Source organism: Spodoptera frugiperda, chromosome 24 (assembly GCF_023101765.2).
Source record: "Spodoptera frugiperda isolate SF20-4 chromosome 24, AGI-APGP_CSIRO_Sfru_2.0, whole genome shotgun sequence".
NCBI classification, from domain to species: Eukaryota; Metazoa; Arthropoda; class Insecta; order Lepidoptera; family Noctuidae; genus Spodoptera; species Spodoptera frugiperda.
The window spans coordinates 5,189,076-5,212,844 of NC_064235.1; the positions used below are offsets into that span (position 1 = coordinate 5,189,076).

At 39.1% G+C, this 23,769-nt stretch overlaps 1 protein-coding gene across 1 annotated transcript; it reads left to right on the forward strand.

The window, feature by feature from the left end:
- Positions 1–8,653: 8,653 nt before the first annotated feature.
- LOC118278443 (uncharacterized) lies at positions 8,654–22,405 on the forward strand. Its single transcript, XM_050703837.1, is given in 12 exon segments — positions 8,654–9,335; positions 10,423–10,629; positions 11,549–11,729; positions 12,214–12,263; positions 12,365–13,262; positions 15,347–15,509; positions 16,045–16,200; positions 16,892–17,408; positions 18,405–18,537; positions 18,699–18,786; positions 20,865–21,029; positions 21,861–22,405. Coding segments are annotated over 12 exon segments (3,339 nt in total). The 5' UTR covers positions 8,654–8,659; the 3' UTR covers positions 21,966–22,405.
- Positions 22,406–23,769: the final 1,364 nt, after the last annotated feature.

Sequence of the window (23,769 nt, forward strand, 5' to 3'; positions counted from 1 at the left end):
CTGCTCGTTTACTGGGTTATTCCATAAAAAACGGAGTGGAGTAGAGGAGAGTGGAGGACACGTAATGCCGCTATACAATGTACACACACTTTTCACCATTTGTGTTATAAGTGCCTTGTAATAGAGAGTGAGCCTATTGCCATATACTGGACACAATTCCAGACTCCGTGCTACTACTGAGAAATTTTGGAAAAACCGAAAAAAACCCAATGATACCTACTTTATGTTTTTAAATTATAGTTACAAAAGTATTTAATAAGGATTTATTAATATAATCTTACTTATTTTATAATTAATTTTACTTTATACTTATGATAAATGCGAAAGGTTGTGAGTTTGTGTGTACCTATGTTTGTTACTCAATCACGTCAAAACGGCTGAAGAGATTGGGATGAAATTTTGTACAGGGGTAGACTATAGTCTGGAATAAGACATAGGCTACTTTTTATTGTTCAATTGTATCGTATTGTTTTTGTAATTGCATTTAAAGAATTTGTTCAAACAAACAAATTTATTCACAAAGGAACACTCCCGAAAAACGCCACAAAGTTTATATCGTTTTTTTTTTTAAGTTGATAAGTCTGCGTTTGGCCACCAACCCGCTTACTGTCATCACGGCGAAGCGAAGATGTGGCCGAAGATGGAGCACAATTGTTTTTATACTTTTAATCGTTTTAGTTTTCGTGTTATTCATGCAACATCAGCCTTAAGCAGTTGATTACAACTATTATTACATAAAATTAACACTGAATTCCTTAAGTTTTGGAATATAAAACTCGTTTTTACCAGTGTTCCGTTTACATTGTATTATTATCAATTTTAATTCAACTGTTTCTGTGTTTAATTAATTATTATGTTATCGGCTTACTCAGGTAACTGTTTGACGAGGAACTCGACTAGTTTCAAGTCATGCTAGAGGTTTTTTTGAGCTTTACGCTTAACAACACATTTACAAATTCAATTTAAAATACAGATAAGTAGCTATTATTATTATAATCTATAGCGAGTTGATATTAATGCATGCAGCTAAGAGGCGATCCGGTTTTTGATAGAAACGCCATAAGAAAAGAAAGAAAAAAGACGTAGATCTCAATCCTTCTTGGTCCAAATTTTTGGATGAAGACCGGTTATAGTTTTTTTTGAGGAGGGAGATGACCGGAGTGTCTCTCGCGAGGTCTGGGGCAAGAGGAGGTTCGTTCCCTCACGCACCCCGCCTTCACCTTAGCTAGCATAACTGTTTCGCAGAAGGTATAATTTTATTATTAAGTGTGGGAGAGCCATGGTTCGGCACGAATGGGCCGACTCGACCGGAGTGATACCACGGCCTCACAGAAAACCGACGTGAAACAACGCCTGCGTTGTGTTTCGTTGTATGAGTGAGGTGTATACAAGTATTATACACTAGCTGCTTCCGCGCGGTTTCACCCGCCCTGCTTGGCTCCTTTTGGTCAAAGCGTGATGTTTTATAGCCTATATATAGCCTTCCTCGATAAATGCACTATTCAACACAAAAATAATTATTCAAATCGGGCCAGTAGTTCTGGAGATTAGCGTGTTCAAACAAACAAACAAACAAACAAACTCTTCAGCTTTATAATATTAGTATAGATATGAACCTTCCTCTTGAATCCCTCTATCTATTAAAAAACCGCATCAAAATCCGTTGCGTAGTCTCAAAGATTTAAGCATACAAAGGGACATAGGGACAGAGAAAGCGACTTTGTTTTATACTATATACTATGTAGTGATTTACTATAATTTTAAGTACTGAACTTACCTAAAGAATCAATATTAATCAATTTTGAATATGGTAGCGTCATCAACAGTCTATGCGGAAAAAGTTACGAGAAGATACATACATAAATGTGGCTAATATTAAAACAGTATGCAAGACTCTTTATACTACAAATTGATGATTTCCCGTACCTTAACATATTATTACTCGCCAGCAGATCAACATACACTAATCTGTCAATTTTATTCACTGGATTTTCAACTCTATTCTCTATTGTATACACAGTCGTAAATCAAATGACGTAAATAGACAGATTAGAGTAGGTTACAATGCTATTAGAACTTGCCATTGAGTGAAACAGACATCGTAGTGTAATCGTTATGAAATATGTTCAACCAGTTTTTTGTTTTGTTTTATACAAAAAGCCGGTTAACGAGCAGACGGATCATCTGATGGTAAGCAATCAGCGTCGCCTATGAACACCCACAATTGGGTAGCTTGCTAGGTCAAAAATAAATTATTTTGACTTTTAACAATATAATAATCCCAATCCCAGATTCCCTAAGAATAACCCTTAAATTCCTAACCCCCAAAAGGCCGACAATGCATTTGTACCGCCTCTGGTATTTCAAGTGTACATGGGCGGCGGCGATTGCTTGCCATCAGGTGATACGTCTACTCGTTTACCGGCTCATTTCTGTTTAATAAAAATTATGAAGTATGCTACTTGACGCAAAAAAATTATGACGTCATAAGTTGCGATCTCCTACAATTATAGAAAAGTAACGTTTTTGTCATTTCAATAAAAATATTGAATTTGACTAGTAGGAAACTGCCGTCTTCTAAAAGAGTTAGCAACAAGTGTATTGCTGGGCTTTTGTGAGTTAGAGATTTGAGAATTGAGAAGTTTTGGGAGAGCCATGCTTCAGCACAAATGGGCCGGTTCGACAGGAGTGATACCACGGCCGAGCAGAAAACCGACGTGAAACAACGCTTGCGTTGTTTCGTTGTGTGAGAGAGATTACCCCCCCTTTCCAATCTCCCCAATCCCCGATTCCCCAACAACCCTTAAATTCCTAACTCCCAAAAGGCCGGCAACGCACTTGTAACGCCTCTGGTGTTTCAAGTGTCCATGGGCGCCGGTGATTGCTTACCATCAGGTAATCCGTCTGCTCGTTTACCAGTAGTTGTTCGGCAGTCGTGTAAAGTACATACTATACATAGTAAACAACATAATTATTATGTAATACTAGTATTTATCTATTTCTAGGACATAATTATATAAATACCCTTATTTGTCTAGCCTCCAAGTAAAATCGAGACTACAGCAAATCCACCTAAACTTCACACCACTATCTACTTTATTCTTATTCATATTAAGGCTGCAAATCGAATAAACAGATTCATAGCAACAGCACTTCAAGCTTCACCTAACACGTATACCATTATCAACATTATTCCTTTTACATCAAGGTGGAAAATTGAATAAAGAGTATAGTGAAAATAGTATACTTTGATATGCGGTTTTGTATATTTTGTAGCACAGTTGTAAATGGTTAATCTTATCAGTATATAAAGTAATTGCAGAAATCTGTTTCAATGACACTTGATGTTATCTTTCAAGTAGTATTACAATATTAGATCTTTACCTATGAAATTAACTTTTTACCTGACTAAAATAAAGCGTATTTTTGAACACCCCATATTTTTGTTTAAGTATGGGAGAGTCATGCTTCGGCCGAATGGGCCGGAGTGATATGGATACCACGGCCTCACAGAAAACCGACGTGAAATAACGCTTCTGTTGTGTGAGTGAGGTTACCGGAAGCTCAATTACCCCCTTCCCAATCCCCGATTTCCCAACAACCCTTAAATTCCTAAACCCCAAAAGGTCGGGAACGCACTTGTAACGCCTCTAGTGTTTCAAGTGTCCATGGGCGGCGGTGATTGCTTCCCATCAGGTGATACGTCTGCTATCGTTTCGTTCGGCGTGTTTCATAAAAATATATACATATATATATAAATAGAAGCTAATAGCTGAGTATATTTGCTTCATTCATTAACACCTAGTACTGCCCGAGTCTTCCAAATTGCCCGCGTGACACGATGATGACAAACTCCTATGTTATGGCATCATTTGATTATCTAACGGATAGTTTTTTTTTACGGTATAAGCCGGTAAACGAGCAGACGGATCACCTGATGGTAAGCAATCGCTGCCGCCCATGGACACTTGAAACACCAGAGGCGTTGCAAGTGCGTGACCGGCCTTTTGGAGGTTAGGATTTTAAGGGTTGTTGGGGAATTGGGGATTAGGAAGATTGGGAAAGTGGGAAATTGGGTCTCCGGTAACCTCACTCACACAACGCAAGCGTTGTTTCACGTCGGTTTTCTGTGAGGCCGTGGTATCACTACGGTTGAGCCGGCCTACGCTTATTTTAATTATCTCTTAACAATTATTACTCAAAATTACGTATAGGAAAATAATTCTATTTATAGATTAGTAATCTACTTAAAAATATCAGCTTATCGACGTTTTTGATTTCATTTCGATCATTTGTTTCGTTATAAAATGAGGCAATGAAATATTTTGATGAAATCATTGATAAGCCTTAAAACTTTTTGTTTGATATCCTACTTATCACTTAAAGGGTTAGTGACGACATTGAGATTATAATCTGACCCAAACTATCTCTACTTTCTGCCCCCTTTCAATGACAACGCAAGCGTTGTTTCACGTCGGTTTCCTATAGCACCGTTTTATCACTCCGGTCGAGCCGCCTATTTGTGACCAAGCATGCCTCTCCTACATGTCACTATGGTTAGTTGAAAACAGATCATTCTCCAAAAATTGAGAGGCTCATTTTCATGAGCAGCTTTTCGCGACATACGACGCGGCGATTGTCGTGCTGCTATTGAATATACTTAATTATAATTATATAATTTTTGCCTGTCTGATGTTCTGAATATCTGTTCCGGCTAATCTCTAAAATGGCTAGACTGATTTTGATAGAAATTTTATATTTTACGTCGGCCTTAGTAACAGACATATTTAGCCTACTCACGTGAAAAAACTAGCGTGATAATTACGTATGATGTAATTCTATAATTATCTACAGTAATCAATGAATTCCGTTTTTGTTTATCATTAATCTTTAATCTTTTGTCAAATGACGCAACGTGTACAGTAGTTTGTTGTTTTTTTAGAGTGTAATATCATCCAATGACTTCTCCCACCAAGCGAGAGGGAGTATTATACTCTTACTGACTAAAAATTTTCCCGTTTCTACACCTGCCGTTCTAGCCAGAGCCCCGGCATCCCGTCAGGTCTTTTTATGGGGGAAAAAGTATCCAATTACTTCTCCCACCTTAGGTGAGGTGAAAGGGAGTGTTAGACTCTTACTCACTAAAAACCACCCCGTTCCTACTCCTGCTTTTCGTGGATCGACCAGTAGGCCTTATTCAGAAAATAATCTCAATACATACTTTGCCTGACCACAGAATCGAACCCGAGACACCATTATCCTCTCGACCAACAATCAAATAATAATATACTACTAAACAGATTACACCTCTTACCAAAACAATTAAGTAAAATAATCTTAATATTCGATTGAATAAGGTTTGGTTTTGAATACATCGATTAGTCAGCATGAGTCGACACATTTTTTTTTATAAATAAGTAGTACTCTAGCATTTGCAAGAATGCCTATTTATTACCTAAGTCTTGTGAGTATGACTTACCTATCACGATTTTTCATATGTATAAGCTAATGAAAGTTTTTTATTTATTTTTTTTTATTTTTTTGAGGGGGGAAAATCATCCAATGACTTCTGTCGCCTTAGGTGAGGCGAGAGGGAGTGTCAGACATTTACTGACTAAAAGCCACCCCGTTCCTACTTCTGCTTTTCGAACCGGAGCTGCGGTAAACCCGCTAGGTAGTCCGCAACTCCGGATCAGACATCACCCCAAGCTAATAAACTAGTTTTATTTTGGTACAGCCACGCAACAGACCATGCATGGCCGCCCATGAACACCCGAAACACCAGAGGTATTACAAGCGCGTTGCCGGCCTTTTGAGGGTTAGGAATTTAAGGTTTTTGGTGAATCGAGGATTGAGAAGGGGGGGTATCCGGTAACCTCACTTACACTACGAAACACGAGGTAAACGTTGTTTCACGTCGGTTTTACGCTTATTTTATTATCTACAGATCGAAGATTATAGTCTACTTTAATACTAGCAAAAAGATACTCTAAAATTACAACCGTAGTTACTAGAAGATTTCACGTCGGTTTTCTGTTAGGCCGTGGTATTACTCCGGTTGAGCCGGCCCATTCGTGTCGTAGCATGGCTCTCCTACACTTACCACCGTACTCAGAATCATTTAATGGTTATTTAACCCAGTCCTTTAAATCGTTACTAAGGAATAGTTTAAGTAATCATTCAATATTTCAATACAAAACTTATAAGCTTGTATGAAAAACCGCTATCCGTAATCATACTTTAGAGAAAACACCTGACTGACGCAATTCTTTATCAGAATTAAATACTGAATGACTTTATATTTCTTTATCTTAAAGTAGTATTTGTACTGCTTGTTTAATCTGGTGATAGCTCATCAATATCATCTCTTGGTATAGTGTAATATCTCGACTTTGTGTAATGGAAAGGGAGGCCTATCATGCATCATAAGGAATGATGAAATATTCACAAACATCACACATCAACAGCATATAAGTGGCCACTGCTGACCAAAGGCCTCTTCTCACACGGAGAATGTTTGAGCATTAGGTTGCTTTGCCATCTGAAATGTGCTGTGATACGTTGCTGTGAATACGTTTGGCTAAGCTCTGGTGGAAAAGAACTCAGCTAAGCTATGTTTTTTATTATATTGGATTTATTAATATTTAAATATCTATGAATGGCTTCCCTACTATCGATACATTGCATACTCGAGCTGCGCATCTTCCTCGCACAGCTAATTTGCAGCGTCGCATCTTCATAACACTTACTCGTACAACTACATAGCTTAGTATCACAACTTAGCTATTACATCTTTGTAGCATAGCTACATAGCACATCTCTGATACCTTAATCAACACGATAACTCAATGCGGGTTGGCAATTTCAAATTTATAATCAGAAATTATAAGCCCAGGTTTGTTCACAATCTTGTCCTTCACCGTTATGAAAACTATAATATTTCGCGACCCAAGTATCAAAGCCAAGACCTTATGAACAGCATTCATATTTCCTTAATCGAACGAGGCAGTCCAAACGTCAAAAAAATCTCCTCGCGCTTAAATTCTCACCGAACCTACCGAAGTTGACTTGACATGTTTGAAAAATTGGTTTCCATGACAACGCCAGTTGTGTACAGCTCGCGTCACAACGCGCATTTCACGCGAGAAAACACACGTAATTAATACGTTTTAAACACTTTCAGTATATTATACTAATAAAAGAATAAACTAATATAAAAATTAAAGGTTTTTGTGAAAGAAAATCTTTGTGAAAAGTGTGTTTTTTCGAAAAATTATGTCAAGGTAAGGAGTGGTTGGGTAATAATTTATTCATGAAGTAGTGTTATGCTTTGCGATTTCGCCACGTGACGACATTCGGTGATCGATTGTCAAATATAGGTAAGTAGGGGACAGGGTGACATCATTTTTAACCCCCTCCCTAACTCTGGAGTTTTGTATCTGCGTATTTTTTCAGAATTTGCCCCTAAAATGACCCAGTGTTCGATTTTATTATTTAATCTTGATGACCATATATTACTTATAATTCCATTTAAAGGGCTTATCATAAAAAAAATATTTTTATGTATGTAAGTATGTACTTATTTTGTGTTTTTTTAGAAAAATAGCTATACATCGTCTTTTGAGAAGCACACCTTTTGTTTAATGACTTCACCCGCCTTGGGCGAGGCGAGAGGGTGTGTCAGACTCTTACTGACTAAAACCACCCCGTTCCTGCTCCTGTGTAAGTGTGAGAGAGCCATGTTTTGGCACGAATTGTCCGGCTCGACCGGAGTGATACCACGGCCTCAAAGAAAACCAAAGAGAAATAACGCTTTTCAAATCCAATGTCTTCTCCCGCCTTGGGCGAAGTGAGCGGGAGACTCTTACTGACTAAAAACCACCCCGTTCCTACTCCTGCTTTTCAAGCCGGAGCCCCGATAAACCCGCTAGATAGTCCGCAGCTCCGGATCAGGCATCAGCCTATCACCTACCGGGCCCCATCTGTGGTGGTTTGATGGCTCATTGATACGCGCGCGGAACGCGACGCGCTGCACTGGTCTGGTCTGGTTATGGTCGGGCGGTGAGCTACCCTTGCTCGCCGTCCGCAAACCCGCACTTGCGATGTGATAGGCTACTTTTTTCCATTGACACTGCGAGGGAAGTCGCAGGTAACAGCAACTACAATATAAATTACTATGGATTTATAGATTACTACCTTTTTGACACTTTCCATTAATAAAATCAACAGTACTATGAAAATTAATAACAGTTTACCTATTACATCTTCGTATCATGGCTATATAGCACATCTCTGGTGGAAAAGCAGCCTAAACCTAATACCTAAAACAATGTGCCTACCAAAGTTCATTTTCGTATACATATCCACTTTCATATTGATTGTCTGTGGAAGTGTGTAGTAATACACAATATACGTAGATCAACAACTCTATTACAAAACAGTACAGTTTGAAATTGAATGGCAGATAGATTACTTTGTTGAAAATACTCACGGAAAATACTGCTATACTTGCGTATTCTGGTCGAGCCGGCCCATTCGTGCCGAAGCATTCTCTCCCACACTTAAAAAGTTCTACTATGAAGACCAAAAAATATCAAAACACGAATAACTAACTCATTAACATAACCGTTTCATCATTTCCAGCACACATTAAGCAAAAATGCAGACTTCAGCTAAAAAATCAACTGACTCACTCAAGAAAGACACCAGAAAAACAAAGGATGAATCGCCAAAACCGACACAAGATGAGAAAACAAAATACGGTACTGCAACCCCAAGAAATTTCGTGCAAAAATCGTCTACAGCCGACATATACGGGCAAAAGAAAAGAATTACCTCCTCAACTATGAAAGCACCTAAAAAATCTCTAACAACTTCATACAACGCCAACACCGCATCGCCAATGGCTAATCTCCTAAAATCAACATCATCTACCAATGAGCTCAACCCAGAAAGATCTAAAAAACTGACAAAAACTGTAGAAAAACCGTCCAGATTAACTTCAACGCCTAGAATAAGAGATTTTACAGCCAACTCTCCGATTGTCAAACGCAAATTGAATATGGATCTGAAAAAAGAACATAGTTTTGTAAAAGATAATAAAGATAGAGGTGTGGTTAAGGAAAAGGTAAAGATTGATAAGGAAAAGATAGCAAAAGATGGGCAGGAAAGGCAAAGAACAAAGACTAGGACTTTGGATGAGAGTGAGGTGAAGATTTTAACTGGTGTAGACAATAATGCGGAGATGATGAATCTCTCAAAGCGGCTCAGTGCTAAGCCTAAAGCTTTTTATATTGATTTAGAGGATGAGAAACCTACGTCGAGTAAAAAAGTAAGTATGATTAAAATTAATTAGACTGCACCGTTGGTGCGATGGCTGGGCAACCGGCTGCCACGCAACGTGTAGCGGGTTCGATTCCCGCACGGAGCAACTCTTTGTGTGATCCACAAATTGTTGTTTCGGGTCTGGGTGTCATGTGTATGTGAACTTGTATGTTTGTAAACGCATCCACGACACAGGAGAAAATCCTAATGTGGGACAATGTTTAAAAAAAATACGGTTCTTACTCCCAAAAGTGACACGTCGTGGTGGTCCAGAGGTGTAAAGGTAAGCGTCCACAGGCCCGCATCGCACGCAACGGATTTTAGTTTGTCTTGTATAGAAACTCATACAACTGCGTCCACTGATCCGCGTCGTACGGACCGCATCATCGGAAATGCCTATATGCGATGCGTGCTGATGACGTCATACGTAATGCGTGTGATGCGTACGATACAGGCCTATAGACTTATGCTTATTACCTAAGATGCCTTCGATGCTTCTCGTGCATGAGAGTTAGAAACCCTACCAACGGCAAGTACCAATGCAAATGGTGAAGGAAACATGATGAGGAAGCCTGGGCTTATAATTTCTAATATTATAAGTTTGAAATCGCCAACCCGCATTGACCAAGCGTGGTGATTAATGCTCAAACCTTCTCCGTGTGAGAAGAGGCTTTGGTCAGCAGTGGCCACTTATAGGCTATTGATGATGATAAAGAAAGCCCAACACCGGTCACCCATGACGTAGGAAACAGTTAACAAGTTAATTACAATATTTTTACGACGTGGTACAAACATAAATCCATGCCATATTACAAATACTTGTTATTTCCTTTATTTCTTTAAAATTCTCTAAATTTACATTTTTAAATACTACACATACAAAATAAAATTATATTTAAAAATATAAAAATAGGAGCCGACCAGTAGTGGGAGCATGGTCCAAGGTACCGGTGGTTAGGGCTCCAGAGACAGAAACCTCCTCACAATACGTGCCGTTTCGTTTTGCCGTTTTATACTTGTTTATTATTATCATAACTGACCTGAGTTACGGGTGTTAATGTGTGTGTGATGTGATGTTTCAGCCCCCACCACCACCAGTGAAAGTACCAAGTGATGAAGACATAAGTTATGAAGATGACTTCGAGAGCTACGAGTCAGACTTCGATTCCTATCACAGTTCTGCAGGAGAACAGCAGGACAGTGGACCTGATGAGAAGGAGCATGATGATGAGGAGGCTGGTGATGATGGAGAGGAACCAGAGGGAACTAAGGAGGTTAAGGATGAGGAGAGCATGCTTGATTCTGGTGAGTTAACATTAATAATTCTCAAAAAATCTTGTTCTTTGTCCGACTAAATTGAGGCTACTCAGCAAGGCACGGGTGTTAAACACCGTGATAAATAATATTATTTTTTGAAAATAGGTTATTTTCTATTATATAAAAATAAGTCGGGTTTTCCTTCCTGACGCTATAACTCCAGAATGCACGAACCGATTTGCACGGTTTAGCATTCGTTGGAAAGGTCTCGGGCTCCGTGAGGTTGTTAGAAAAGAAAATTCAGGAAAAAATCAAGGGAAAAGCAGGAAAACAGGGAAAATCATTGGTGGCGAAACGGAGTTCGCCGAGTTTGCTAGTAGGTTATAAAATAACACTACGCGTCAATCTCTAAAATAACTAGATGAGGGATGACCTAATTATCAATAACCTTTTTATTTTTCCTAGTTTTTGGCACATTTGCGTTTACAAACATACGAATTCAGATTCACATCACACTCAGACCCAAAACAACAATTATTTACAGCAACCGTACAGTCAATTGGTGTCAGTTTTATCTGAGCCATTTACTTTTTTTTAAATGGGGGAAAATCATCCAATGAATTTTCTCGCCTTGGGCGAGGCGAGAGGCAGTGACAAATTCTTAGTAACTAAAAACAACCCCGTTCCTTTCTATGTACTATATTTTGTTTTTGTATCATATAATGGGGCTGTCAAGTTCCTATTAGGAAGAAAGCCCTAATAAAAATTGAGATTAAAAAAAACCGTTCCTATTCCTGCTTTTCGAACCGAAACCCCTGAAATCCGCTAAATAGTCCGCAGCTCCGGAGACAATATTCTACTTGGAAGCATTGGCACCTACCCTCTATAAACTGCTATCAAGACGAGAATCCACTTCGGCTAACAGAAAAAATCCATAAATAACAGATGGTATCTTTATTTCCTACAGGTAACTTCGACCTCCGTGAACGTTCAGCTAACAAGTTAAAGCCAGTGGTACTGGACTTTATCCTGGAGACTGCGGAAGGTGGGGAGAAGCCCAGCTCCTTAACTGACGAGGGGTTCCAGGAGATGAGTAGTTCCAGTGCCGTGTCTAGCATCAGGACTGTTCATACTGAGGTTATTGAGAGGTTTGTGAAAAGGGTTTTTACTTTTTGAGGGACCGCAGTTGCGGCAGTTTTAGATTTGAATTACAGAATGGTCAAACGTTTTATACTTTTTTTTTATATCGGCACTCGAATCCGAGACCACTTGGCCAACGAGGCAGTCATTAGTACTTATTCATCCATATAAATTAAAATACAAGGCTAAGGCTAGTATTAACGTAATTGTTCGAGGGTTTTCGACTAGTTTCAAGCCTCATGGCTTTGAAGCGAAGCTCATAATTTTAAGTCAAAGATCGTGCCGCTAAAACTCACTAAATTCGTACAACTACGTGAGTCAACCGTATAATATCTTCTTAATTTTGACAAACGATAGGTATGATTCTAAATTACCACTGATAAATAATTTTGCCCGGAATTGACTTAGGAACAACCTGCTAAGCTGATAGGCTTACGATCATTCAAACAACACTAGATAGTTTAAAAAAAATAATGATCCTAATTTTTTCAGACCACTCTTCATCGACTTTACAAAATCAAAAGAGAATCGACGTAAAAAGCGCATCGGACTCCCTCTCGCCTCGCCCCGGCTAGAGAAGTTAATAGATGACTTTCCCCCTTTAAAAAAAAGTACTAAACTTTTTATTCATCATCATTAACAGCCTATAAGTGATTACTGAGACAACGCGCGAGGGATATATTAAGCATAATCACACTGCATGAAATGTCATATAGTCTCTTTGAAATGAAACCTATTTCTTATGACCTCTACATGGCAACGTTTGGCAGATCAAATTACACTCAAATCGCCGTACAAACCTTCGAAGATGGAATCACAGAAGAAATACAGACAGATGAAATAGAATCAGCTCATAAATGGACTCAGCATCCAGTAGAGTTCACCAAACATGACATTTGTTTTAAACAGAAAGTTGTGAATCGAAAATATAGCAAAAATACAGAAGATTACTTAACAAAATTCACGTTTTTGACTGCAAATAATGTAAATGTTGAACTTAATAATGAGATTAACTCGGATGAGAGCTACAAAATGGATCCGTTACGTATTTATTTCGAACAAAAACATGGCGTCGGTCCCAATGAAATGTTGCCCTACGAAACTTATAAAAGGAAATTAAAAAACAACGATTATAATTCCCACAGACTAGGCAAGTTTTTAAAGAGACACGAGAGTAGAATTAGTAGTATTCTGAACGCGAATAATGGCAACACTGAACTGTCAGATTTGAATATTTCGAATCTACCTTTTAGTAGAGGTTATGTGTCAATTTCTACGAAGAATATTACTGCAGAATCTATGTCATTTTTGTCAAAAACGAAAATATCGAAAATGTGCTTTTCGGATACAAATTCAAATATGCTAATGACAGTGCACAGGACAGATCAGAATGCCGCGTTAAAGAAGTGTACGATTTGTCTATGGAACACCAGTGTTGCCCCTCAAGAGCCGTTAAAACTACTGACAGCTGTAGATGACGTGTGTAAAGGAAGACTGCGAGGTAGCTCTGACGGATACTTTGTGGGGGCTTTGGATGATGGGTAAGTACTAAGTAGATATAACTTAGCCTTAGTACTAAACTTTTCCGGAGCTGCGGACTACCTAGCGGGTTTACCGGGGCTCCGGCTCGAAAAGCAGGAGTAGGAACGGGATGGTTTTTAGTCAGTAAGAGTCAGATCCCTCTCGCCTCGCCCTGGCGAGAGAAGAAATTAGATGATTTTTCTCTCTTAAAAAAAAGTAAACTTTTGATTCATCATCATTCAACAGTCTATAAGTGGCCACTGTTGACCAAAGGCCTCTTCTCACACGGAGGAGGTTTGAGCATTAATCACCAAGTTTGTTAAACGCGGGTTGGCGATTTTAAACTAACAATTAGAAATTATAAGCCCAGGTTTCCTCGCGATGTTTTCCTTCATCGTTTGTCAGTAGTCTCCCAACATGCATAGGTTGACGCGTTGGCTGGGCAACCTGCTTTTATGATATAAACCGGTAAACGAGCAAACGGATCACCTGATGGTACGCAATCGCCACTGTCTACGGACACTGTCAATGTATAGACTGTCACTCTACAGCCCATGTCACTCTATAGTCCATGTCAATCTATAGTCCATGTCAATCTATAGCCCATGTCAATCTATAGTCCATGTCAATCTATAGTCCATGTCAATCTATAGTCTGTCAATCTATAGCCCATGTCAATCTATAGTCTGTCAATCTATAGCCCATGTCAATCTATAGCCCATGTCAATCACTAGCCTATGTCAATTGATAGTCTGTCAATGTATAGACTGTCACTCTACAGCCCATGTCAATCTATAGCCCATGTCACTCTATAGTCCATGTCAATCTATAGTCCATGTCAATCTATAGCCCATGGTAATCTATAGCCCATGTCAATCTATAGCCCATGTCAATTGATAGTCTGTCAATCTATAGTCCATGTCAATCTATATCCCATGTCAATCTATATCCCATGTCAATCTATAGTCCATGTCAATCTATAGCCCATGTCAATCTATAGCCCATGTCAATCTATAGTCCATGTCAATCTATAGTCTGTCAATCTATAGTCTGTCAATCTATAGTCTGTCAATCTATAGTCTGTCAATCTATAGTCTGTCAATCTATAGCCCATGTCAATCTATAGTCCATGTCAATCTATAGCCCATGTCAATCTATAGTCTGTCAATCTATAGTCTGTCAATCTATAGCCCATGTCAATCTATAGCCCATGTCAATCTATAGCCCATGTCAATCTATAGCCCATGTCAATCTATAGTCTGTCAATCTATAGTCTGTCAATCTATAGTCTGTCAATCTATAGCCCATGTCAATTAATAGTCTGTCAATCTATAGTCTGTCCCTCTATAGTCTGTCAATCTATAGTCCATGTCAATCTATAGTCTGTCAATCTATAGCCCATTTCAATCTATAGTCCATGTCAATCTATAGTCTGTCAATCTATAGTCTGTCAATCTATAGTCTGTCAATCTATAGCCCATGTCAATCTATAGTCCATGTCAATCTATAGGCCATGTCAATCTATAGTCTGTCAATCTATAGTCTGTCAATCTATAGCCCATGTCAATCTATAGCCCATGTCAATCTATAGCCCATGTCAATCTATAGGCCATGTCAATCTATAGTCTGTCAATCTATAGTCTGTCAATCTATAGTCTGTCAATCTATAGCCCAGGTCAATTGATAGTCTGTCAATCTATAGTCTGTCCCTCTATAGTCTGTCAATCTATAGTCCATGTCAATCTATAGTCTGTCAATCTATAGCCCATGTCAATCTATAGCCCATTTCAATCTATAGTCCATGTCAATCTATAGTCTGTCAATTTATAGCCCATTTCAATCTATAGTCCATGTCAATCTATAGTCTGTCAATCTATAGTCTGTCAATCTATAGCCCATGTCAATTGATAGTCTGTCACTCTATAGCCTGTCACTCTATAGTCTGTCAATCTATAGACTGTCACGCACCCACGACATAAGAAAATCCTATCTGGGGCAAAGATAAAAAAAATTATTATCAATCCAAAGATTTCAGGTAGACATCGGTTTTTCATTTCAGCTGTGTTAGGAAATGTCTAATATAATATTTTTACATTAATTTCAGTTCAGTACATCTATGGGATTTGTCAGAGGAACCGACTTGGCGGGACGATGTTGCCAGTGAAATGGAACCTACCAAATTGGTAGAAATCAATGAGAAGGGTCTGACAGAGGTAGAAAAAGATCGCGAATGGAATAAAAAGAATAGGAACACTGGTTTGGAAAAGGTAAAGGAAAAACCACCGACTTCTTGGGTGCTTTTTCCACCAGAAATGTGCTATGCTACGTTGCTGTGGATGCGTTTGGCTTTCACTAATCGTATTCATTGGTACACATAGCTTAGCACTGGTGGAAACGGACACAGTTAAGCTATGTTTTTTATATAGAAAGATGCGTGCTATGGATGGCTTCCCTACTACCGCATACTCGAGCTCCGCATCTTCCTCACACAGCTACATAGCTTAGTATCAGGGTAAACAATCACATAGTTTCATAGCTTAGCTATTACATCGTCGTAGCATAGCTAAAAGTACATTTAGCTAATTATGTTAAAGCAGTCCTGTGTATATGGAAGTAAATCTATTGCTATATTAAATCCATGCTACATTAAATTGATTATTATGTTATCGGCTTACTCACGTATTTGTTTGACGAGGAACTCGACTAGTTTCAAGCCATGCAAGCTATATCCGTGCTATATTAAAAAAAATATTCTATTAAATCTATGTTCACCAATGGACATGACGATGTTCTAAATTCCAGCCCTGCATACATTGCGCGCTACAGTCGTGTGCCTATACGAACAGTGCCTTCAACATGAGCAATGGAGAACTAACAGACCATATTGTCGGGTTGGAAGTGACTGGCGACGCGCATTGTATAGTCAGCCAGGAAGGGGGGCGCAGGATTTTGGGTCAGGTATGTGATTCTAAGCTCTAAGTGTTTGGTGTTAATGTTGAATTTCGGTTGATGGTATCTCCGTGTGAGAAGGGCCTTTGGTCAGCAGTAGCCACTTATAGGCTGTTCTTGTGTAATATGATGTGAAATCCTTCGAAAAAAACCTGAGTATTGTAACTTGACTGTCCCACTTATGATCACAAACACAAGAGATTTTTTTAATGGAATAGGGGACAAACGAGTTAATAGGTCACCTAATGGTAAACGATCAGCGCCGCCCATGGACACCCGCAACACCAAAGGAGTCACAGGTAACCTTTTAATAAGGAGTATGCTCTTTTCTTGAAGGTTTGAAGGTCATATCGGTTCGGAAATACCGCCGACGATAGCTCATTCCACAGTTTTGCTGTGCGAGGCAGAAAGTTTCGCGAGAAGTGCAGAGTTGTGGCCTGCCAACCATCTGTATGATGGGGATGGAAGTGCTGTTGTGTAGGTCGATGACGAATAGACGCCGCCGGCAGCAGTACCTTCAGTATGAGTATGAGTTTATGATAAACGAGAACGCGTTCGGCTCTCTGATTGGCCGGCTCGAATAAACCAACCAATCAGAGCGCCGAACGTGTTCTCGCTAAACTCGTACTAAGGGTACAGACCAATTTTAACTCTTTGTCATATCTATCTTAACTAATCGATTCACATTATCTCATTTTAGGTTGTCATCCTCCAAACCACAGGCGTGCTATCAATATGGTGTATAGTGCAACAAAAATCTAAAACTATACCACCAGACATCGGCAAAGCATTCTGGTCTAAGATGAAACTAGAAAAACTACAAACTATTACTCTAACTGACCACATAGACGTACCAATAAAAGACCAAAATGGAGATCCGAAACCAGATTTCAATCTACACGCGGCAAAACGCAGAATATTGAATAGAAAACAAGAAAAATCAATAATTAAAAATGTCGTTTCCCGCCCAAAGTCCGCCATGTCAATAGACTTTGACATTGACAGGCCGGCCAGTGCTGCCAGCGGGAAAATTAAACGAGTGTTGTCAGTTGAAAAAAATGTGTCGAAAAATTGGGAGAATGGTGTCGTGTGTCGTGATTTAAAAGTTATAAAATGGAAGGATAGGGATTATTATTTGATTGCAAAGAATTGTGGTGAAGTGCTGTGTTGTAGGAGGATCCTTGGTACCGTCAAAGTTAATACTTTTTGTATTGCAAGTAAGTTATATTTTTAATTAGACCATAGAGGAGAAATGAGTAATCCGGAGCTGCAGATTACCTAGCAGGTTTACCGGGGTTCTGGCAGCGTAGGAACCGGTGGTTTTTAGTTAAGAAGAGTCTGACACTCTCTTTCGCCTCGCCCAAGGTGGGAGAAGACAAGTCATTATTAAGATAAAATCCCCCTTAAAAAAATTAAAAAAGACAATGCCTGAAAACACCCAGCATTGATTAAAATCTATTATGAACAGTATTCTTTTATGGTATAAGCCGGTAAACAAGCAAATGGATCACTTGATAGTAAGCAATCGCCGTCGCCCATGGACACTTGAAACACATTTACACACACACATTCCAAGTGCGTTGCCGGCCTTTTGGTTAAGGGTTGTTGGGAATCAGGGATTGGGAAGATTGAGATTAGGAACATTAAGGCCGTGGCAGATACTTTTAAAGCTCCTTTTATATAGAGGAGGCCTATAGCTCTTACAAAAGTGGAATGTCTTGTTCTTGATGATTTTAGTATAAAATTAAAAACGCCTGACAATTTTATTCAAACATCACTCTCCTATTATTTTGCTTGCTATGAGTTATTCTAAAGGCGTTAACGAAACTTTAAACCACGGATTCAATTGTGGAAACTAATGCAACGCAACGTCACGCCTTTTATTCCCTAAGGGATAGGCAGAGATGCACGTGTACTGTAGGGCACTTATTGAGATTTGCGATTGTCAGACAAGGGGTCCAGGGTTCGAGACCCAGGTCGAGCAAAGTATTATGGACTTTCTTTCGGTTTTAAAAAAAAATCTCAGTAGTATGGAGTCTAGAAATAGCATGGAGTCTAGAAATGTGCTCACCACCTATTACATGGGACTTACAGCACACATTGTGAAAAGTCAAGTGAAGACTTGACGATATCTATATATGTAGGTATATAGAATCGAAAACACGACCAACGCCTAACTAAAATACTTTAAACCCTCAATATTTCACTTGCAGCTGACGCATCATCAGTGAATTGTCTAGAGGTGTCTTCCCACCAGTTGCCTTACTTCCTGGCGGCCACTGACACTGGAACCATCAGCGTTTGTTCTTTGCTAGAAAACAGGGTTCTACTTACTTTGGACTGCAGGTCAATGTTTCTTTAATTAATTTTTAATTTATTAGTAGTTGTTGATTTTGGAATGTTTTACATTGGATCCGACAGACGGCGTTACCATCGCAGTGTCAAATATTAAATAATATTCAATTGTAATAGTCAGGACAACGTCTGTCATATATATTTTATTACAGGAATATACAACCGAAAGACATGGAGAAGTGTCACTCGGATCACAAAGGACGCTACATCGGCAGTAGCAGCGTTAGTAAGAGCTCCAGGGTAAGGGTCTTATCATACTAGCCGATGGCAAGGGTCCTCAAAGCGAACAGACAAAAAAACACCCTTTAAACACTACCTCCCATTGACATTTTCCCCGTTACTTTTAGAATACTTTTTATATTTCTTTGGTAAACTTGCTTTCAACCATCTATTCCATATCACACTAGCAAACCCTGCGAACTCCGTTTCTTCACCAGTACCCTTTAGTATGAGTTTGCTTTACGTGTAAAGTAATCGAAACGAGAGCGCGTTCGGCACTCTGATTGGTTAGTTTATTTAAGCCGGCCAATCAGAGCGCTGAACGTTGTAAGGATACAGATGGCTTCCATTTTTGTAACATTTCTAATGGGTATTAAAAGATAAAGTTTTTTTTTATTTTGGATTTTTCCTGAATTTTCTTTGCAATAAACCTCACGGAGCCCGAGACCTTTCCGACGAATGTAAAACCGTGGAAATCGGTTCGTGCGTTCTGGAGTTATAGCGTTAGGAAGGAATACCCGACTTATTTTTATTTTATGGATTTTTTTACTTATGTATTAGGACCTAATGGTGCAGTTTGTCAACCACGGTGGCCGTATCGACATGGCAATAGGATTTGGATTCGGCAGATCAAGAGCTCTAAGGGTTACACCCAAATATAACCTAGCTAATGTAATAATTAGTTTGTGATATTCAGTAAATAGAAAAATCCGTAGATTTTTTTAGAAAACGTACTTAACTTTACTTAAGGGTGAATAGAATTCGAGAGGTGAATAGATACAGAAGTGGGGTGAATAAATGTTGGGAAAATGTTCTAACATCTATTCACCCCATTCCTGTGTCTATTCACCCAGTTTTACCCATTAAAACATCACCTCAGTTTTTCACCGTAAAAAGTTTTGAGATCCATGTTGGTTACAATTATTTTTTCTAGAAAACTGGACCGAAGTTATAAAATATTTGATTTTTCCCTTAATGTAGGTACTAAACACTAAATGTATTCTAAATTTGAAGCTTCTATGTCTATATGCCTATGCTTGATGATCTGTCAGTCAGTCAGTGACAAAATTTCGAAACTTTCACAACTTATAATTCTTACACTACTGGTTCAAATTTTATGAAAATTGAAATATACTATGTTTGTACAATGCCTGCTTATTATTTGACAATTCAGGCTTCTTGTTTTATCCACAACCAAATTATAGGCGGTCGAAATTGGCCTGAATGGTTTCGAGAAAAGGATGATACGGCCGTGCCGCTTTGCTTGACTTGACGATAGGGTTGTTAGATGGCCGGGATTTCTGGGACTGTCCCGTGTCCAGTAATTTTACTTTGCTGTCCCGGAATGAAAAATACTAGTTTTTTCACAAAAATATAATACAATGGCTGCAAAAGTCAAACCAAACCTTGTAACATGCTTGCAAGTAGCGCTGCGTGCGTTGAGGGGCGAGGAGGTTGAGTTCTAGGTACCTACTTAATTCCTACTTTTAAAGTTTTGTCTCGGATGGAGCACCAAAACTCAGATTCCGTTTGTGGCCTTAGAAATGTCCAGGAAATTATCAATCCGAATCTGGAAACCCTACTTGGCAATTAGATTAGATTTGAGTTTTGAACTCCGAAAAATGTGTTAAAATTCTATGTCACTGACACATAGCATCACTATGGCAACCAACAAGGTTTGAAATTGTAAAAGCGGGCTCTTAGTATTTTTACTTTTCGACTTCTTACCTAGTAGTGGTTGAGTAACCTATCAGTACTAATAATAGTTACTTTGTTGCTTTTTAGTTTTTAACTTTTGTTTTGTTTTTAGTTTTTTGTATTTTGAAGTCGGTCTTTTAGTTCGTTTTTTAACGTTGATAAGTCTGCGTTTTGGCCACCAACACACTTACTGCCAGGACGGCAAAGCGAAGTCAAGAATTTCCTAATTTCCCGTAAAAAAAAGAAAAAAACAAATCTGATTAAATCCGACAATTTATAAATAGCGGTCGGTATTTTTAAAAAAGAACCTCCTTTTGGCGCACACTTAGTCGTTGGCTTTAATCAATTGATAATAAACCTTATACATCATTGTCATAAAGTTAATTTCCCATTGGTTTCAGATATCAGTAATATCACTATCTTGGTCCCATATAAACCCGTGCTGCATATTCGCATGTCTTCAAGATGAGAGTGTTGTGCAGTGGGAACTATCGTACAGTGACATACATGCGAAGTGGACGGGTGACGCCGTGGCAAGCGCTTGTATAGCTGCCGATAATTCGCTTGTAAGTAACATTATATTGAATTAAAGTAAAATTATTCAAGTATTTTTACTATTTAAGGTACGCGTCCACCCACAGGTTCGCATCGTACGCATCGCACGCAACGGATTTTAGTTTGTCTTGTATAGAAACTCATGCAACTGCGTCCACTGATCCGCATCGTACGGACCGCATCATCAGCAATGCTTACATGCGATGCGTACTGATGACGTCATACGGTATGCGTACGATGCGGACCTGTGGACGCTTACCTTTAGGCTCCGATAAATGTTAACCAGCTTTCCTCTATTGTTTTAATCTCTTAACACTTCAGTTATAGCGAAATACTACAGCCAAAGTTCGTAGTGCGTAGTTCGTAGATCGTAGTACGTGCCTCATCCTCATCAGCCTCATCTAGCTATTTGGAATATTGACGTGTAAAAGTGTTATTTTATGACCTATTTACAGAAATTAATATCATTTATCATTTGTGGCGCGTTAGCGAGTAGCTCGTGCGTAGCTCGTAATGCGTAGCGCGGCACTCGTAGTGCGTAGCGCATCGCTCTATAATGCGTAGCGCGTCACTCGCAGTGCGTAGCCCATCGCTCTATAGTGCGTAGCGCGTCACTCGTAGTGCGTAGCGCGTAGCTCGTAGTACGTAGCTCGTAGTGTGTAGCGCGTCGCTCTATAGTGCGTAGCGCGTCAGTCGTAGTGCGTAGCGCGTAGTTCGTAGTACGTAGCGCGTAACTCGTTGTGTGTAGAACGCACTGCGTAGCTCATATTGCGTAGTTTGTAACTGGTAGCGATGTGATATGTTTTATAAATAAATTATTAATTAACCATCTTTGATTTCAGGCTCTCCTGACACCAGCAGGGGAGGTCAACGTGCACAGGCTGTCGAACGAACAAAGGACCAAAGAGTTTTTGTTACTCTTCGAAAAATACCTCGCACTGTTGTAAATTAATAATTTATATTAGTATTTTACAAGTAACATGCTAAATATAATGTAAATATATTTATTTATTTTTTAAGTTAGTTGTAAAAGATAGGGATTGCTATATTACACGACTCGTAGTAGATGAGATTCATGGTTATAATATATGTTAGGACTATATTTCATTAGGACGCCATTGGCGATGCATCCAGTCACACCGCCACACAAAAAGTGTATAAGCGGCGCATTTTGTTGAAAGCTGTATAGCTCTATAGATTACTCACCTGGTATCCGCTTGGTTGCGCAACCAGCTAAAAGTCCTTTCCATCATCGAACCACAAGACAATCGATGAAGCGCCACCGCTTCATGGTAGATATCCCACCCACTCGCACGAAGCGCTTCGCTTCAAGCTTTCTTATGCGAACTGCTAAGGAGTGGAATTCTTTGCCGAAGTCTGTGTTTCCTGATGGATATAACCTGGGTGTCTTCAAAGCCCGAGTGAATAGGTTGCTTATGGGCAGACGTGCTCCATCGTAGGCCGCATCATCACTTACCATCAGGCGAGATAGCGGCCAAACGTCGACCCATCAAACGTAAAAAAAAGTGTTACTGGTCACGCATCCACTCTGGCCTGGTGGACTCATGGACACCGCCGTGGTATCCCGATGAGATAAAGCCCTTAGAACTAATTCCGACACGTATAGCTATAAAAACATATCACTCTGTAAAAAACTTCAAATTTAAGACTTGATAAGTAATCTTAGTCAATAAAGAAAATATGAAAAAGAAGGTTTTTTATTTACTCACACTGTACTTATTACATGGGACTTATAACACAAATTCGGGGTCACACACAGGGTTCGAGACCTCCCAAGTTGCGACCACTCAACCAACAGGGCAGTCAATTATAGGTAAGTACACTTATCAAATGTAATTAGTTGATGAATCAACAGGCAATTCATATAAAGCTGTGTGTAACATCAATGACTACTCAATACTCAATAGTAAGCATGACTTGAGTATTATTTAAGATCATTATTTATGTAGCTTGTAGATATTGATTATACATAATTTATCTATATAGGTAATGACAACAAAATAAATGACTGTTTAAAAAATACAGTAACAATTATGCGTCAGTGGTCGCATTAAGATTCTCTTATCTATTCACACATATTTTATAATCCATTCAATAAAATAAAAATATGATACTCGTACAATGTTCTTAACTAATATTACGACGTGACAGCGTGTTTGTTTGTTGAATTAATTCACATGTGGCTTAGTTCTACACCAAATAATAAATGTATAGCTAGGTGGGTAACAATTGACGCTATTGTCATAGGTTCGATTCCTGCATTACGGCGTTTGAGCAAAAGTGCTACTGGTATAACTATGACTATAAATTTATTAATTCACTACCTTTTATTTCACTTCATTTCTCTGCATTATACTTCATTTCACTTCGTTACCCTTCATTTCACTTCATTTAAAGTTCAGTCCGACCAGGCGAGGTGATCGTGCCTGTCGGGCTTTCTGCCCAACTGTTGTTCATTGGAATTTTCTATCTTTTTTTTACATTCAATGGGTCGACATTCGGCCGCTATCTCACCTGATGGTAAGTAAGGATGCGGCCTACGATGGAGCACGTCTGCCCATAAGCAACCTATTCACTCGGGCTTTGAAGACACCCTGGTTATACCCATCAGGAAACACAGACTCCGGCAAGGAATTCCACTCCCTAGCAGTTCGCACAAGGAAGCTTGAAGCGAAGCGATTAAGCCTATCCATGTTTATTCGCAGGTAACCTACACATGTGCGATGTAAG